The sequence below is a fragment of the Excalfactoria chinensis genome, chromosome 3 (genome assembly GCF_039878825.1).
Source record: "Excalfactoria chinensis isolate bCotChi1 chromosome 3, bCotChi1.hap2, whole genome shotgun sequence".
NCBI classification, from domain to species: domain Eukaryota; kingdom Metazoa; phylum Chordata; class Aves; order Galliformes; family Phasianidae; genus Excalfactoria; species Excalfactoria chinensis.
Genome location: NC_092827.1, coordinates 10,059,616 through 10,079,551, shown reverse-complemented (window position 1 = coordinate 10,079,551; position 19,936 = coordinate 10,059,616). Strand labels below are relative to the sequence as shown.

At 39.7% G+C, this 19,936-nt stretch overlaps 1 protein-coding gene across 8 annotated transcripts in view; it reads left to right on the top strand.

The window, feature by feature from the left end:
- Nucleotides 1-19,936, top strand: part of VSNL1 (visinin like 1) — a 70,341-nt gene that overhangs the window by 22,950 nt on the left and 27,455 nt on the right. For 5 of the 8 annotated variants that reach the window (XM_072331579.1, XM_072331574.1, XM_072331581.1 and 2 more), the window contains exon 2: nucleotides 9,589-9,755. In XM_072331579.1, the coding sequence (XP_072187680.1) occupies nucleotides 9,594-9,755 (162 nt within the window). In that variant the 5' untranslated portion in view covers nucleotides 9,589-9,593. The remainder of the gene's footprint in view (nucleotides 1-9,588; nucleotides 9,756-19,936) is intronic. The other 3 variants (XM_072331580.1, XM_072331576.1, XM_072331578.1) reach the window with 1 other exon arrangement.

Genomic DNA, 19,936 nt, shown 5'->3' with positions numbered 1-19,936 from the left:
CTGCCAAGTAGCAAATCTTCCAAACTGTAAGAATCAAAAGCGACGAAAAAAAACTTTATAATTCATTCTAGAGCAATGAAGCACTTTTTGTTTGAAAACCGTTTCTGAAGGACATGTTTTGAGGTTTTCTTCCATGTTTATTTTATAGTCAGCCTTACTGCCAGTCAAGTTTTAACTGTAGTTATCCTGTTCGAGCAGTTTATGTGATTCATTTGCTCACTTGTTTTCTGTGAGTAACGTGTCTGACCGCCCTTTGGTGTCCAACTCAAAAGTGTAAAGCCATTGATTTCGTTCCGCAGAATCATGATTCATCTTCTCAGTAATGTATTTCCTCTGCATTTAATCATGCTCCATCTGAAGCAGTCACAAGGGATAGTTCTGACGATTGGTTTATAATGAATTTGGAGCGAGCATTGTGCCAATGGATCACTACCCACAACGTAAGCACTTTGTTTTGACTCTGAAAGGGTTTTAGTAAAATAAAAAGCTGTAATCTGCTTTCCCGCTAACCTCTTCTGTTAATATCTATCATAATACAGTCATGTGGTTTTTAGTAATGTAGTTGTTTAGTGCTTAGGTCAAAGTCATCAGCTGTAATACTCTCATTCACAGTGGGTAGAGGTATGTGTGCAGAAGCAAACTAACTCTGGAGTCTGAAGCATGCCCTTCTCCTGCAGGAATGGAATGGAAGCAAAAGATTTATCTATTAGTATTGGCTTGTATTTATTTTAGACCAATCTTTTACATAGTGTTAAGATGCTCACGGTGAAATTTCTTCTCAGATATTATAGTATTTAATAAATATTTTTCTCATTCTTTGAGGCTGGGACTTCAGCTGACATAAGGGGTATAATGAGACAATATTTAGAAGCATGATCTCTGCACTTTGGCTGCTTAAAACTGTTTCATTTGGGGGGACTTGAAATGAGGGGAGAGAGGATTTTTCCATTGTCTTGTTAGAAGTAAATACAGTAAAGATGAGGGCCTGTATTTGGTACACCAGTACACTGTACTTGTATTGGCACCCATCACACCTGAATAAAGGTTTTAACACAGAGGAGCAAACGACTGCAGCAAACTGTGTGCTTCCTAGTGAGGTCGGGGACAACATTTCAGTTCTTCATTCTCCATTGCTGATGAGCATGGTGGGATCCTTCTCGCTTCAGTTTAAGCATCTAGAAATCCAGTTTCACATCTAAGCAAGTTTGCCATGTGGCTTGTACAACCATCAGTAAGAAAGAAACACTTGTAGAGAGTGAATCATCCTGTCTTAAAATAGATGTACATATATTCATCCTGCCTCTTTCAGACAACTTTCTCTGCATGGAGTGAATCACTCTGGAGATTGCTGGCCGTCTCCATTGACTGCAGAAGGACCAAAGACAACTAACATTTTGAATAGCTAGTGTTGAGTGTGATTCATCCACCAGGGCAGAAAAGTAGGTGGTGATGAGGAATGTGGATAGAAAGCGGGTATCATAAACAGAACTGTGGTTCTGGAAAGGCACGTGGTGACTTCAAACCCAAATTAAAATAAGACTGGAAGATGAGTAAGAACTCTTAGTAAACATACAAACTTAATGAATTTTGCTAATTTTTTCACATCAAGCATAAGGGTACATTGACTAAACTAGCAATAATGCAAACTGCTAGCAAATCAGACTGAAATACGTGTGGAATGAAAACATGTATTCTTTTCCCAGCAAACTGCCTGGAATAAATGAGTATTTACTTAGAAATGCTCAAAACATAAAGTGATTGTAGGTAAATGTGGTGAAGATGCCTGAAGTCTAAGGAATCTTATCCCCAAGCATGTCTTATAAAGATCTGTGCTGAAATGCAACTTGTTCCAGAGGACACACTGAAATACTAATGTCCAGAAAGTCGTGGATTTCAAGGCATCTCACATGGGAAGACCTTTTGGAAGCGATAGATTCTAGAATAAAGCCTCAGACCAGTCAATCAAATTATGCCTAGGCATATAACAAACGTCATAGAGTCCAAAGCTCTACTGGTGGAACATTCTGGATGATCGTACTAAGCATTACATAAATTAATTGGAAAGGCATTTAGCATACCAATTATTACAAAAATATGCAGTAAATGTACTGCATTAATGAGGGCAAAATTGGAGAGAGTAGACCGGTTTGGAAAATATTAATCCAACTGATGATAAATGAAACTTCTACAGCTCACATTCCATGGTACTTACTGATGACCACAGCTGATAGAGGCTGGGCCAGTAGCAAAATGAAACTATGGCAACAGATGCATTTACGTGTTTGTCTGACACTAACCATTAACAAGCATATTTATTGTTCCCTTCAGGAATGATTCTCTCAATTGTCTAGGAGATCTCAAATAGGTCACCAAATGCTGTCTGAATGCTGGAGAAAGAGAAGTGGACACGACAGAAAAAAAGAAATTAATTGTTATTTTATGGTATAAAATGAAGCAAAAAAAGAATTAATGAGGAAAAGTTCAGTGCAAATTTTCTTAAGATCACTCAGAGCCAATACTTTCTGTAGAGATATGGATGCCCTCCTCCTTCTGGTCAAAATAGAGAGAAGGAACAAATGAAGGAGAAATTTTGTCCCTGTCTGACAAGGCTTGAGCTAAGTGGTATAGCTGGGAAGCTTGTCTGAGTTCTTTGGTCTTGTTGACTGACACACATGAGCCTCTGCTTTATGCTACAAACTTCCTCCTACATCCACTTGCGAAGGTGAAAAGACAGTTAGGGCATGCTGCAAGCAGTTTCCTAATCCTGATGAGAAGGGGAGAAGAAATAGGACCGAGATGTACATCACATCACTACCTGCTGGCTTTGGAGTTGGGCTTTGAATAAGAGCCCTACTGTGACCCACAGGAATGGATCAACTGTGGAATGACTGGTGTGTCCAGGATTGCTCTCAATCTGCATGTTCAAAGTGTGGAGAATTCCCATTTTTTGTTTTATTTCACACTCAACAGAAAACAAATTCCAGTGTTTCCTCATTTGTAATAAAATAAATCCAGCTTCTGATCCCTAGTCACCTAGAGAAAAAGAAAGCCCTTCCTACCAGCTGTTGTGCTAAAGCATCCTCCTTTGCAGCTCTTACTCTTTCAAATGTTTTGTTATTATTATTATTATTGCTTGAATCTAATTGAATATCTATCTTGTTTCAAATTTAAAGATATACATCTTTTCTTTTGCTTAAACCTCTTCTCTCCGTTTATTATTCAATTCAGTTGGATAATTGCATTCCTTAATGTCATTACCCTCTATTTTTCCCATTTCTTTTACACAGAGAGATTGCAGGCCTGAATCTGATCTTTAGTAAAACCAGTAGAGTAATCTAAAATAACTGGCTTTATACCAGTTTTTACTGTAGTGTAATTTTATCCGAACCTAGCTTGTTTGTTTCAGACTTAGTTCATGTCTTATGTTATCAACAGCATGTTATGAGTGTTCCTAATATCAATATGGGGTTATACACATAAATTCTGCTTAATTGTGATTTTTCCACTGTTTCCCTGATGTAAAACAGTATGTTCGATGAAAATTTCTTAACAGGGGCTTCAGTATTTTGTAAGGGAAGACCTCTGCATTGCCTGTCCTTGTTGGTCTTCCACTGTGTTGCTGCCTTCAAATTGTAGTAGTAATTTGGTGCCACTACAAGATCCTTGTGGTATCATACAGCACTAGCAGGACTACCTTGTCTAAAGGATCATTGTCTTTTTCATGTGTTGGAGGTAGAAAAGGCATTCCCTGTGCAGTGTGGTTCTGCAGTGGGGTAGGACATAGCTGGGCGTGACCCCTGTGTCATACAGAATGGCTTGGAAATAGTGATGACAGCTCAAGAGAAGAGATGCTTCACAAGTTGCCAAGGAAGCACTGCTGTTGAACAAGGTCATTACAATTGTAGCTTTTGTTTGTCGATTGGATGGGAAAATTCCTCTTCCATGTATATTCTTCCATGAATATTTCTTCTTCTGGGGCTTTGGATGAGATTGTTGGCTTTTTTTTGTTTGTGACAGGATAAGGCTCCGTATTTCTTCTGTGAAACAAACAAGAAGTGTATGTGAGAGATCGAAGCATCTGTGTGATTTGATAGCTGCTTCTATCCATCCTTCATGCCGACATTAGCAGAGGAAGGGCAGTGGCAGAAGTAGCCTGAGGAGAAAGGAGTAGTGCTGGGAGTTGTCAAGAGTTACAGTTCTTAGCAGCACATAGCTGGAAATTCGATCAAAAATAATGAGAAAATTATTCTATTACTGTGGGTTTTATGCACAGTTCTGTGCTTTCCCCAGCATTTAATTGCTTTGGGTTTTGTTCCCCCTATAGATCCGTGTATGTTGGAGTCTATGCCGTGTTTAATGTACCATTAATAGATTTGTATTGTGTCAAAGACTGCAAAGACACCCACCACGCTTGCCTGCTTAGTGCCTGGATTTCACATGTAGTCCCCAGGAGTCAGCACGTTCGTGTGGGAGGCCGTGGGCTGGGAGTGGGCAGAGGGGTGGGGATGAAGCACAGCTTTCCTTCCAACCTAATGAGTGCCTGCCAGCACAGCTGAACTGGCAAAGGGGGGTGTTGTCATTTGCTTCTGGCATAGTCCACAAGACTCATTCCCATTTCCCCGAGCCAGGCAGAAGCAAGAAAAATGTGCGCCTTACTAGAGGACTCATTTAATGCACATACAGCATGTAGCCGCAGAGATGCTAATTGACCTTCCCCCTCAGCTCATGCAGGATGGCTGGGAAAGCAAGAGCAGGAAACCAGCAGGTGTTAAAGCAGACAAAATGTACTGATAAGTTGGGGCAGCCCCAGTGCTTAGAGGCAGGTAGGTATATATGCTCAGGGTCATAGGTGAATCTGCTTGCACTCCTTTGGGGTGACTACGGTCACCACCTCTAAATGATTCTTTTGATGAATCTTTTAATTTCCAGCTACCTAGGGAGGAAATTTAGTGCAACTAGTCTACTGGGGGTACCACAAGTCAGGCAGTACGACTGCTCCATTTCTCCCTAATTGTTCCACAGAGTCAGTGAGGTTGCAAGGGGATGCTGTAGTCCAGTACCCTTCTTGTGCAGGGAACTCAGGCAGGCCGTGTGCACCAGAACTTCAAGTATTACAGGGGAAGGAGGCTCCACAACCTCTCTGGGAAACTTGTACCTGGGGAAAAACAAAAGAAGAAAAAAGAAACAAAAAGTTTTTCTACATTCAGAATTTCCTGAATTTCAGTTTGTGCCCATTGCCTCTTACCTTCCTGCTCACTACTAGGAGTGCCATTCTCTGTCTCCTTTAAATACCCCTTGGGAACTTGCACACTGATAAGATCCCCTCAAGCCTTCTGCAACCCAGTGTGAGCAGCCCCAGCTGTCACAGCCTCCCTACGTATGATACATAGATGCTCCAGTCCCCTCCATGGCCTTACACTGTGGTCTCTCCAGCATTCTCAAGTCTCTCATGAGCTGGGGTCTCAGAACTGGACCCACTACTCTATCTGTGCCTCACCAGTGAGTGAGTGAGAATGAAAGGGTCGCTTCACCTGCTGGCAACACTCTTAAAGCAACTTGCTAAGAAAATAGCATTATATAACTGATTTAAGCAAAGCAAGCAAAAAGGCACCAAAAGGGATTTTTGGAGACCTGACTGGGCATTGCTGCTGCTATCTTTTCAAAGGAATTTGGGTCTTTTTTTCAGCACAAATATGACATCTTTAGCAGTACTGTTTACTCTTCCATAGAAACGACCAGAGTTCTATTTGTTTGCACTTAGTACCTTTCAAAATTGAAAACCTGCCGAGGAGGCCAAAGGAGAATAGAGAGAAAGGGAAAAAAGGAAGCCGGTGGGACTGGAGCTGTGTTAGCAACAGCTGGGAGGTGTTCTGAAATCATTAAAGAGTAGAGGAGGTTTTATAAGTCATGTTTTGCTATTGAAATGTATTTATTTCTTTTTCTTTTTCCTTTTTTTTTTCTCCTCCTGTGTAGGTCTTAATAATCAGAACTTTAGTCTGATTATTAACTGATCTCATGCTGGTAATTTAGTACTAGCAAAGCACGTGGCAAAGGCAGACCTGATAAACCTGTGTGGGAATAGCTGCAAAATACTCCAGGGGAAAGCCCTGCTGTTGGCCAGGGGATTGTGGTGATGGCTTTATGTAGAGCAGAGAGTTTTTAAAGGTCTGAAGCTCATGTGGGATGTGGGGTAGCATCGCAGGAAAGATATTGAACAAATGATTCATCAGGGAAGAACTGGCAGACATCCTTGTATTTTCCCTGTCTGCTGCTGGCACAGTCTGAGCTGCCCCAGCTTTGGAATCTGTTCTTTAGTTAAATTTCAGCTTTTAAAACTGACCTTCCAAGTGTAAAAGCAGCCGTTCAGGTGCTGCTGTGTGACAGCCGACATCCCGCTGCCCTAAGCATTTCTGGGAGGACAATGTCTGTGGGTGGCTGATGGTCTCTTGCAGCACTTTAGCCAAGAGGATGTATCTTCTAAGTTCAGCCTTTATTGCTGTTGCTGTGTACGTGACACAACAGAAGAGTTTTAGTAGTTTTCTTTATCTCTAACCTGCATTGTATTGCTCTTGCTAATATTAATAAGCGTTCTCCTACTGAAGTTAATTTCACTGAGAACATGCTCAAAACCTTTACTCATGCTCAGAGCCACCCACTTCGCTCATTGCTTCTTTATCATGGGTTTTTTCCCCATGCTTACTTGGAACCAAAGCATGTTGCCTTCTTTTTCTCTTTATTTCCCCTGACTTTCTTTTAATGATCAGAAAATGCAACAGAAAATGAATAACACTGCTTGAATAGTCACGTTGCGTGGTTGGAAGCATGGAAGTTGGAAGAAAATTTGTAGTTAGAAAGAATAAAACTTAACTAGACAAAGAAATGCTTGCAGAGTGACCTTTCCTCTCAAAGATTTAGTGACTCTGCAGCTGTGCTCTCCTGTATTTTCCTAATGCATATTCATAGATCTTCACAAGGAAAAAAACACAACGTTTGGGAAACCATGATTATGAGTTAATTAAAAGTAGTTTTCATTTTAGAGAATTAAATGTGTTGGCAGTGGCATGCTCATTGCTAATGGGCAATTGTACTTTTTCAATAATAATAAGAGATTCAGTGAAACTCCAGAAGATGTTAGAATGTGATTAACTAGATAATCTATGTATTTGAGTTTTTATTCCCAAATAAGCTGGATCTCCCAGAGCCAGAAGTGTGCGTTTATATTTGATAATTATATGAGCCTCTTGAGCTTTCTTACAGATTGTAATTCAATTCTGTAGCAAAAGAGCTTTGAATCTAGAAGAAAGAATGGGTGCCTAATTACAGGAAGGCACTGTGACCAGCTTGGTCAGTTTGTGCAGTCCTTCATCTCAAACAGAGCGAGGCACAGCATGTCCCGTACTGTACTGGAGCAGCAGGTAAAAGTACAAAGCCCATCAGTCCCAAATTATACCTTCTTCAAATACTGGTTTGGTTCTGTGGAACGCTTTAGGAAAGTCTTTATTAAGATCTTAGCCATGCTTTTCATTGATTTAGTAGAGGATGGAAGACTTTTAAGACTCACTGAACAACCTATATCTGAACAAGTAGCTTACCAAAACTAGGGACCTGCATCACCAAGGCAGAAAAACCCTGTCTTGTCTCTGAATCTGATATTAGAAGACATTTTATGCGTGGATTTTTGTCCGGCTCCTTATACACATGCAGAAGTGCTCCATTTTGTATGGTGTTTTGTGTCCATGCTAGCAGTAATAACATAGCAAGCATATTCTGTCTGCTTCCATTACAGTCTAGGTTCATGGACTGTGAAGCAAACATAATGAATATAAAAATGTGTTTTTTACGTTGGCAGTAACAGAAAATCTGTCAGTCAGAAACACCGGATCTTTGCTTATATGAAGATGTTTTTGAGGTAAATATTAGTGGGGTTAAAGATCCAAGTGAAATGAGTCAATTTAAAGCACAGCTGGCTAAATTACGAGATCTAGAAGCTGCCCTGTGAATCTACCAAAAATAGTTACTGCAACTGATGAGAATTTGTAAGGATCCTCTGGGTCCTAAGCGAAGCACCTTATGACTGCAAAGGGTAATATTGTTTAGAGAAGGGGAAAAAAAAAAAGAGATAAAAAAGGCTGGGACAACTGTTCTGCATGGCATGCCATAAACTGCAACCCACCATATAGCAAAACAGCTAGTTTCTAAACACCTGCACGTACTGTGGGAGTTAACAGAAAGGTCAGACTCTCCATGTTTGTGCTGAAGTGACCTTTGTACTTTCCAAAGACCGGATTTCTCTGTTTTGTACCAGCTGAATGCTTTGTAGAACAGCGTTGTCCTTCTCGGTGCTGGAGGTGCTGCTGGTAGCTTGGCACCTGGGGATGTATTGGCGGTGCAGAAATGGGGAGGAATGGGAAGCTTTGTGCTTGTTCAGGGATGGTTCCTGTGAAGTTTTATAAATAAATTGATTTGCCAGAAGAGAATAAAGTATCTCCTTCTGAGGGGAAAGAAACTAAACATAGAAATAGGTGAAGATGCCAAAAGCGATAGATTAATATCAGTAATGGGTAGTGCTGTGGACTAGAAACCAGTGCATTCTGTGCAGTGCTGTCATTAGAGACAGATGCTCTACTGGAAGATAAAAATGGAAATGCTAAGCTAGGCTCAGGCAAGAAATTATTCATCTCTTTGCAGTGCTGTACAGAACAAGTTAAGTACTGTGTGTCATGCAATTACAAAGCAACTGAAAGACATCTGTCATGAACTAACTGTAGTACAGTAGCCCTGGAACAGGTTAAAGGAAAGGATTTCTTAAAACATTATCTCTAAATATGTATCAAGGGAAAGTTCGACATCAGAATCTCTGAGAGCTCTGTACTTACATATGCAAACATGCCTATTTTGTGTTTCTGTGTGTTTTGTATACATGTATGCAAGGTGCGTGTGACAGACATAATGGAGTTAACAGTGATGCTGTATGTGTCATTGCTTCCCCACAGTGCAGCCTGTCAACAGCCCTGTACCTGTGAGGAATAGCTGCTAATGCCAATGTCATATCAGAGAGGTTTTTTGAAGAGGCAGACTCTGTAGACATCCTTGAATGTGTGAAAAGTATTTGTTACATATACATATATATATATTTTAAAGAAAGCAAGTGAAGTCATTATTTTCAGCCTTAGTATGAAGAAAATCTAAGAATTAAAAGTATCACTAACATAGAGGCAACTTTGTGATGTGGTAGTAGCAGTACCATGACATGGGATAGTACTTTCCAAGGGATGGGTAATAAATCTTTCGCTTAGATGATACTTTTATTAAAAACAAGAGATTTCTTTTCCTCAATAATTTGAAGGTAGATGAGCAGTTCATATCCAGGCCTTGAATGTTAGAAGTATGTTATACTTTTCACCATTTCATCCTCAAGTTCAAACACAGCCTAGCTTCGTGTTCACTGAGGGAATCTGTAAAGCTATGTTTGACTAAAAGCAACAGCCAGTGACTGCAAAACAAGTGATGCGTTTGAGCTTTGTCCCTAATCAAGTTTAAAATGATCACAGCAACTTGGCTAACTGTATTAATTTATTTCTTCTTAAGGCAGAATGGGGAAACAGAATAGCAAGCTGGCCCCTGAGGTGATGGAAGATCTGGTGAAGAGCACGGAGTTCAACGAACACGAGCTAAAACAGTGGTACAAAGGATTTCTAAAGGACTGTCCAAGTGGTAGGCTGAACCTTGAGGAGTTTCAGCAGCTTTACGTAAAGGTAAGTAATTAAATTCCTTCTGTTTGGCTTTACAAGAGGTTACAAATAGTGCAAAGCAGAACATGGTTTTGAGCTGCCCTTCTTCCAGACTAAGGAATTCCTGGGAGAAGCAATGGTGAATACAGAGAGGTCAACAGGAAGTGTTGCCCTCATTGTGCCAACTCGCCTGATAGCTACAGTAACTGGAACCAAAAGTTAAGGAAAAAAACCACTGTGATTTATGCAAAGAAATGCATTCTCTGTAATTTACGGGCCTGTTTCACCTTCAATGAGTGGTTCGGTTCAGTTCAGTAAACCATGCACTACCTGTGTAATACCACTGGAATATAAACCCTGTGACTGATGGACCTTCTGTTAGTTCCACCAAAAGTGGTGAGATGTTGTGGCAGCGTGTCCTGCAGGTAAATTATGCACTGTGTACAAAGAATTTCCTTCTTTAAATTTTAAGCATTGCCTTTAATTTTTCCCTGCTGTCTCTCCATTCTTGACAGATACGAAAGCCAGGTTGCTCAGTTTATTTTATTCTAATTCTTCACCATTTTATCAAGTGCAATATAGACTTATCCTTATATTCAGTATGCATTTATTCTGTAACAAGAAGAGCATGGGGGCAGCATTAAAAGTGTGTTCGTGTTACAAAGATAATTACATTTTAATTCAGAATCGAGTGTCTGCCTGAAGGTCAGAGACTTCAAAGTAATTTTAATTAGGAAAAATACAGGATGGCAGTGATGAAGAATAGGATCAGAACAGTTCATAAATACAGTGTGAGGCTGAATAAAATTTCAGAAAGCCTTTCAAATGTGAGTAGTTAACACTGAGTAAACTGACCGTTTCTGCAGAGAAGTGGGACTGTCTTTTTCTTTAAACATGTACTAGAGCCCAATCCTGAAATTCTTCAGCCCTGAACCAGGTGACTGTAAATTTTCACCTAGCTCCTTCTTTTTAATGAGTGCCCGTGCAAAAACTGCTAACTTCAGCTTACATAAATAAGCCTCTGTCTACATATTTTAATATTAATGGCTGGAGATGTTGCCTCACAATCCTTTTCTTAAAAAAGACTGACTTTTTAATAACTGTTATTTTCAGTTGAAAGAATTTTTACTGCTTCAGGTATTGTGCTTGTTATTGACTGATAATTTATAGCTTCTATTTTAAATAGTACTTGGTGTACAACCCTGGGATTAGACATCTAATAATTTCTCTTATGTGTTTCTGAGGAATGTAAATGGTCTCTATAAAATATTCCTAATAAAGTATGTCAAGTGTTTTAACTCTTTAGAAATCATAATTGTCTTTTTGGCAAACTGCAATAGAGGGATTTTATTTTATTATTTTATTTCTTTTAATGATTTTGTGTGTTGTGAGGGATAATATCTTCCGAAATAGCTTGGAGCTGCTGGGACTTCCTCCCTTCAAAAGGCTGTTTGAAGTGTTTGCAGATAATTCACGAGATACTTCACTCACGGGGGAAATATCAGAGAGTAATTTCAGTATTAGATTTACAAAATGGTACTGCAAAATGTGAGATGGAGAGTATAAGAGTACTGAAATTTGGAGGCAGCCCTGTATTCCTAGGGAGCTGCAGTATCCGGCTTTTGAAGTGTGCACCAAATGAGATGGTCTCCCTTGCTTTGGTAGTTATGCTTTGTGAGATCTGCTCTGTAACGTCACTGTCATACATTTATTTTCGGTTTATTGTTGTTCTGTAAGCAATATAGATATGTAGGGCAAAATGCTAATTTTGCGGAAGAGAAATATGATTATCTGTGGTAAATCCAGGGCTTTACTTCTCCTTCTGTCACAGAATTTCTTCTAAACTGTTGACCCTTGGCTGTCTGAGAAACTAATGGTCTGAGTGTTGTCACTCATGGGGGCTTCCTATCTGTAGGGTGTTCTGCCTCGTAGCAGACAAAACCCCAAACTCCGCATTTAATCTTCCCAGGGGAAGCCACCAGCAGGAGATCCAAGCATTTATAACATTTCACTTCCTTTAATGAGTATTCAGGGTAAAAGGGACTGAAGCTCATTTTTGATTAGTAATTAGTTCTCTATGTGAACTTTTTGTGGGAAAGATGACTTTTTAGTTCTTGGTCAGATCAGGATTTTATTGAGGAAGATTTCCATATGTTTTCACATGGATTGGTAAAAGAGTGTTGGTCATTACACTTAGATGATAAGGAAGTTATTTTCTTGTACTCTCATACAACGGAAGATATTCGCAGCTCAAGGAAAAAAACATACTTTAGGATTCCCAGGAGCATTATTTTCAGGTGAATGTCCTCATTATTTCTTGTTCGTTTTGTTGTTGTTGTTTGAGTAATTAACTAAGTGAGTGTACAATCCTGGGGCACAGAGGCTGCATTTCTGTGCATTAAACAGTTCTAGAAAATGCATCCTGGAATCACACCTACTGCATTGCTGTTTCCAATGGCTGCCCATAGGCATGCGCTTACTCCATAGGTCTGAGTTAAAACATCCAGAACGTGTGTGATATGGATGCCAGGTCCTCAACACAAACTGTTCCACTGCGTATTTGTGTCAATTGTACTGTGCTGTTTACTGATGTAGATGAAGACTGTATTGACTAAAAGGGGGAATTACTGTAGCTTGGTATGGAAATGTTTGCTATTGAAGTTTCCATTAGGAATACAAATCAGGCAATGCTTAAAATAAATAGCAGTTGTGCAAATGGACTATACACAGAAATTATTTGCAGCACTTTAAGTGGCAGTGTTTATAGAAAATACTTCATCAAGAACTATCTTTTAAATAAACATCAAATAAGAGGAAATACAATTGATACTGTTGTATATTTAGCATTGCTTGCAGTCTTGTAGGTTCATCAAAACTTCTGGTGTACTTTTGGGTGCTCAGATTCTTTTTCAGATGCAGAATCTTTGGCCAGTTATTAGGTCTCATGTCTAACTCCAAGGTGCTGAATTACTTGAAGGCCTGTACAGTTTTCAAGTTGATTTCCTGATGACTTCTTTATGCACTATAGGCCCAGAGCCACAAAGAGATTTAAATGCTGCCCCACATTAGCTGCCCCAGCACAGAATCACAGAATCACAGAGTTGTAGGGGTTGGAAGGGACCTCTAGAGATCATCGAGTCCAACCCCCCTTCCAAAGCAGGCTCCCTACAACACATTGCACAGGTAGGCGTCCAGGCGGGTCTTGAATATCTCCAGAGAAGGAGACTCCACCACCTCCCTGGGCAGCCTGTTCCAGTGCTCTGTCACCCTCATCATAAAGAAGTTCTTGCGCACATTTGTGCGGAACTTCCTATGCTGAAGTTTCAGCCCATTTCCCCTAGTCCTGTCCCCACGCACAGCTGAAAAGAGACCAGCCTCACCACTATGGCTCCCACACTTCAGGTATTTATAAACCTGGATCAAGTCCCCTCTCAGCCTTCTTTTCTCAAGGCTAAACAGACCCAGTTCCCTAAGTCTCTCCTCACAGGGGAGATGCTCCAGGCCCTTCACCATCTTTGTGGCCCTTCGCTGGACTCTTTCCAAGAGATCCCTGTCTTTTTTGTACTGGGGAAAGTACACAGCAGCCTACACAGAGCACGGGAGCGGAAGAAACTCGTGGATACCATTCTGAGAAAGTTAATCATCAAGGCAGCCTCCTGTAAACCAGTATGCCAAAACAAAATCACAGGATAATGCTCAGGACAGGAATGTGTGTGAGGCTCAATATTTCTTCAGGGTATATGCATCTGTTTCCGTGTGGGAGTTGTATCCTTCAAGCCTCTCCTGCAGAGAAATATCTAGGATATTAGAAGTCAAAGCAAAATCAGGTGACTGAAGTCCTCTTAACTTTTTCTCTTAAGGAAGATAATGTGAGAGCCTTATCTTTACCACACTGCTTTAAGTACTCTTTGAGCTGTAGGAAGTCTGGAATCAATTACCGCGTCTCTGTAAGGAGTTTGAATCTGCTAACACTCCCCCTTGCATCCTTGCTCTACCTTTGATGAAATGAGCCCTTCTGGTCTGCACACAGCAGTCCAACCAACCTCTTGCTACAAGGAGTGGTATTAAGTATCTTAGTGGGTCCATGGGACAGTCTAGAAACTGATTTGCATCTCCAAAGTGAATGTTCTAACCATTCAGCTAAATCCTTGCTTGTTTCCTTCTTCTTTTTATGGTTTTGGTTTTTTTTTTTTATTATTATTATTATTTATTTATTCTATCCTAAGAACTCTTCAATTCTTCTATCTTATGTAAAACATCATTAGCATTGTGGGCAGAGAGATGAAGGAATTAATATACAAAGTTCTCATTAAAATAAAATATACAAATAAAACATGCTGGAGTATTCCCATCATTATTTAGGGCTTCTTTCAGTCTAGAGGGCCAAATAAATTTTGCTTCAGATGTTTTGAAATCACTGGGTTTAGATGAATATGCCCTGGAGTGTGCAAGTGTGCATAAACAGTACTAATATTCACAGGAATTATGCACGTTTATTAACTGGAAAATAGGCCTCTATATTGTGATACTTGTTGAAACTAGGTCACTGAACACGAGAAGTATATCATCTGGATTATTAATAACAGAAACAGCACCGGTGGTCCTTTACCTGGCAGGGTAGGGCTGGGAGTCGTGGTATAATGCAAGCATGATATAAAGCGGGTTGCACTGTGAATTTATCACGCATGTATTATTTAGTTATGTTTTGGGGCTTTATAGATAGCATGTAACTGAAAAATATAGTGATGCCATTTGATAAATTACAGTAAAAAATATATCTACTGATATAACGATTTCATGTATGCTGTTGATACTTTCCAAAGAACAACATTTGCAGTGCTTGCAGTCTTCCTGGACAATACAATGGTGTCTTCCTGCACGGTAGGGCACATAATGTTACCTGCAACTCAGAAAACCATACACATATTTCTTTATTTGTAAACATGATTCTAGAAATCCTTAAACACGCTAATAGTACTGCTGTGTTATTGGATTTTTTAAATTGATATGGGAAAATAAAACCATTATTGTTACATTAGAGTCAATTAGAAATAGCATTGGATGCACACAAGTAAAGCAAAGAATAACTCTGGTCCAGGGCCATTACAGGGTGTCTCTGCAGGAAGCAGCACATGTAGTAAGAAATAAGAGTTACAGTACTGGCATCAGTGAATGTTTTGCTTGGTGGGGAGACTGTAGAACAATCTAGGTGAAGATCCTTGAGACAGTGCTCAAACATTTAGTGACTGTGGTCCTTTTAAACTCAGGCCATTCTACGATTCTATAATGTAAAGTATTGCTGAGAAGCAAATGTTTCGTGCTCATCAAAATTGGATTGTGATAAAGTTAAAACCAGAAGAGACAAGAATTGTTCTTCATACAGAAATTAGTCGATATTAAAAAAGATATGGTATGGTCTTGCTGCCCTATCACCTTCCTTACAAACTGCTTTTGCTATTGTTCCTCCCCCTCCTTCTCCATGTAAACACAAGCAGTCAGGTGCTCTGCCAAAACGCAAGCCTACTAGAAAACCACATAAGAGGCTTATTATATGTTTCAAACAGAAGCTGAGATTGTGCTGTGCGAATGTTGAAACAAAGGCCCAGAATGCTCCTTCCACATAAAAACAAAATCAAACAAACCCCGAAGGCAGCGTTAACTTTGAAGCTGACTGAATGATTCAGGGAGGATGCTGGTAACATGCCTTTCTGCTGCATTTATTTCTTGAGCAGATCCCAGGAAAAAACACTGACTGGAAGTCATTTTGTGGAACATCTTTTGAAATCTGTCTTTAGTTTACAGAGCTTTAAAGATCAACAGCTGTATAGAAAAATAAAATACAGTAAAAAAGCAAGAATTGACATTTAAGCTTCAAGTTGGAACGAGGATAGTAATTAAGAGGATTGGCACACTGCATAGTGAACTGTTCTGAAATTATGGCCATTAAACACAACACTGGGTACTAAGAACCTTCAGCAAGGTAGAACAGATTCACTTCAGGTTGAAATCTTAACCCCATTAAAACTGATCAGAGTTTTCTTTCCTGATACTTATTAGAACTTAGAACTGCATTGAGCTCTTGAAATTGTTTGGCACCCTGAGTTTGTTTGGCCCTCCTTTAAAATCTACACCTGCAATCTGAATCTGGTATATGAGATTCTGAAGTATTAGAACATACACAATACTAGATGTCACTGAAGGCAGCACTTATTTAAAAGCTGAATCTGAATGGATGACTGATGAGTGTAAGGGTCCTGACGTTATTAGAAGAGTAGTTTTGGAGGCAATAAGGAAAAATTTGTTTATAGTGTTATGGATAGTATCCAGGCCTGTGGAACAAGCCCTGCTGATAACAGTTCGGAGCCAGGTATTACAGTAGTCCTTGGAGCAGTTGTCAAGACTGATCAGTAGTTCACTGCCTTTCTGAAACCTGCTACAAAACTCAAGTAATTTGGACTTCTTCCCTCCTGAGACTTTGTGTCTCCTTGCTCCCTTCATACCACCTCAGGCTTTTCCTTCTCATCGCTAGGCAGGCTGCTCACAGCCTGTAAACCCTTCAGGTCTGCACAGTGAATTAGTGATTTATTTAGAAATCAAATTAAAATGAATAGAGCATTAAAACTCCCTGTATTATGTATGGATAGTTTAGAAATCAGTGACTGAATCACCTGCTTGACGTTACCCTTTGTGACTTTGGCAACTTTTTCATGGGTTGAAATGTAAGTAATGTCCTTTGTTTTATTTCTTTGGAGTAAGGTGATTTGTTTCTTACTCTTCCTATCACATGGTTTGGGAAAAGGTTTCTTTGTCTTGTGGGGATCATACATGCACATCATAGCTTAGTATTCATGACCAGTAGTAATATAATCTGCTTCCAGTATCACACACACAAAACCTGAAAACCACTTTCTTCTTTCATAAAACATAAATGGGACCTGGCATTCTGAACAAGCCCCTTCACCCTGAGGGTGCATCTCTGGCTCCACGCTACATCTTCAGTCCCATTCTACTCTCTCCTGTCCAGTGGACCCTTTAGAAAGCTGCCTAAGCAATAATGCATTTCTATACTTCCCAGACTGACATTTGTGAGTTGCTGTAAGTGGGCAGGAATACTCAAAAATTACAGGATCTCAATTAGTTTGGAAAGTTACTTTCCTGGCTAGCCATTGCTTCTCAGCTTGCATCATGTGCTTGGTAGACATGGCATGTCACAGTTAGCACTGCAGTGCATGCTGCTGTGGGTAGCTGTAGATATGCAGGAAATGAAATGAGAGATGTTTTAAGAGGGTTCTGGGCTATGGAGAACCCTGGAAGCTCAGCCAGTTATTAACTTAAATTCAATTTTTGTCCTTGTGTAGTAGTTGAGATTCCAGTCAGGCTCCCACTAATCATAGTCTGAACATTTCCAGTACCTTGGGATATCAACTTTATTTCTCTTCATTGAGAGTAAATTTCCATATTTTTGTATTTAATTAAAACTCATAGGAATAGACTTTTCACCAACAAACCTATTGATTGCTGAATTGATGACTTACCACTACTTGGCATGAGAATTAGCTATCTATCTTAATTGTATATTCAATCACAGACAAAACAAAATGAGGAAAACGTGTGGTTTGGAAGATAAAGTAATCAACAGAAGTTAATTCAGATGAGAAGACACCGTTGCCATTTTGCAGAGATACAAATGAAACATTTTCAGAAGAGTTAGGTATGAAATCCACCTGTGTAGGAAGCCGTGAAACTTGGCTGTCTGGTTGCATTGATAGCCCAGAACTGAATACTCAGTTTTAAACAGAATCTCCCTGTGGTCCACAGAAGCAGCAGTATAGGCAGAAGTGTGAACCAACACTACATTTCACCGCAAAGTGAGTATTAAAGTCCATTTGGACTTATTTGCATGTTAACAAAGATAGTTTTAAAAAAAAAAAACATCATTAAAAGATTATAACAAATTAATTGAAATAAGTTCATATATGGAGCTTGTCAGCATTTTTCAATAGAAGCTTACTTAATTACCAAGTTATTTCTAGGTACTTGTATCCCCTTGGAAGGATATGTCCTAGAAATACTGTTATTCCTTAGTAAGAAACTACACATCTGTATACATACTCATGGCTCATCACAGCTGTCTTGGAAGGTTATTCACTGTTTTGCTTCTTCTTATCAAACTGATCACGCCTAATACTTAAGGACTGCTTAAAAGTAGGGAGCCATCCTTTCATGTTTGCACACTCCAGTTTGCAGTATTGTCCATGCTGTTGCAGTGTGTCCACGCTGATTATCTCTGTGCTCTTATTACACCTTTTTGGTAATGGAGATGCTTTTAGTTGTGTTGGTGTAGCAATCAACAGTGCCTGATTTCATAATGCGTGTCAGTGCAGATGATTATGTAATTAATGAAAACCAGATACTATGCAGTGAAAGCCTTGCAGGTAAAGCCCGCAGATGACTTTGGAAGCCAACCTCCCTCCTGGCATTGTTCTTTTTTTACCAGAATAAACTCCAGCCAGCTGCTTCGCAGCCAGCTGCAAAAGTGGTAGCTGGAAGGTGATGTTCTTTGGATATGGTCCCAGGGAAATGCTTGTGTCCTCGGTTCCCTTCAGAGTCTCCCTGCCCTCACACACATGCCTTCTCCATAGCAGGAAGGGATGCAGATGTTCCTCCCACTAAATCACAGCTTCTCACTTTCTTTCTCACAGATGCTGGTGTCACTTGGGCAGGTCAGGTGCTCTCCCCTCTACCTGATTAACATGCATAAGTTCATGTAGAAGTAAAACACATCTCCTTCCCTCAGGGTCCAGTTTCATCAGACCAGTAAGTGTTTCATATTACATGTAGGCTGGTAAACCTGGTACAAATTCAGGCACACATTAAACTTTTTCCATTTTTTTGGTGAGAACAAGTCACTTAGATAGTGATCCACTGTCTTGAGTTCATACTTGCATAGCGGTGACCAAACCCCAAAGCTGTCTTGCAGAAATACAGTCCTCCTTTTTTGTGCACATGTAAAGGTACAGAAAGGTACAGCTAAGCAGCATCAGCATTGCAGTAGAGGTACTCCACACAATTTGCTTCTCATCTGTTTTGTTGCTCATTTGTGCAGGAGGGACTCCTCGTCTCTGCATTTATTGCTTTAGAAGTTCATGGTTCTCAGTATTTAACTGCTTTAAATATAAACTCTATACATGATTTTTTAATATTTCAGTGACAGTTGGTCTGAGAAAGGTAAATGTACTGAAATCCAGTATCAGGTAGTTCTTAAAAAATCAGCTAGAAGACTGCAATTTAAATTGAGAGCAGCTCTTCAAAGCTTATCTAATGTCTTATATTTTTGGGGGCTGGAAGAACTGCTGGTCTCTGAAATACGATTCTGAAAATGAGAGTTCATAATGGAAACAGTTACATTATTTAATTGTAAGGATGCTATATTAATATTGCCTTACTGAAGCAATTATTTATCAATTAGTTCTTGCTATAGACAGATACAGTATGTAACTTGGGCTGCCCAGCAAATTGCTGGCCTTGTGTTAGTACTGCCAAATCCACACTGCAAATTAGCCCCTATGGTCTATTAGTCTGTCCGCTCATTTATTTATAAGATTCTTTTCCCCTGGAGTTTTCCTGCATGGCAGGCAGACGATGTTTAATGGGCCTGATTTTATTTTCACGGGCATAAATTCTTGAGTTATTCTCATGTGTGGCCGAGAACAGGGAGAATAAACATCATCTCTGTTTCCAGTGTCTTCTAAGCTGGGGTGTCCTTGAAACATGAAAGAACATGAAAGGGAGTGTATGGTCTAAAAGAACACGTCTGGAAACCCCATCTTTACTCTTTGAAGATTAAGTAGAAAATCTCCAGCAGGTTCAGAGCAATAAAGCTGAATAAAAAGATAATTCTAACAAAAAACGGAGGAAATGCAGTCCTTGTATGAAGCAGTTTCTCATAGTCATGCGCCTCTTTATTACCTCTTTCCGTAAGAATAATGTTTCTTCAGTGTAATCAAATCTGTTTCCAAAGACAGAATTTAACACACTCATTATAAAAAATTACATTAACACCTAGCCAAATGTATTAAAGGCTTTTGGAAATGATTAATTTGGCACACAAACTTCTAATGGGATCCTGTAGAAGGGAAATGTCAGTGAGAAATTAGCTCTTGAGCTCTATCCAGCAGGCGATTGTCAGTGTGAGGTGAAAGAAA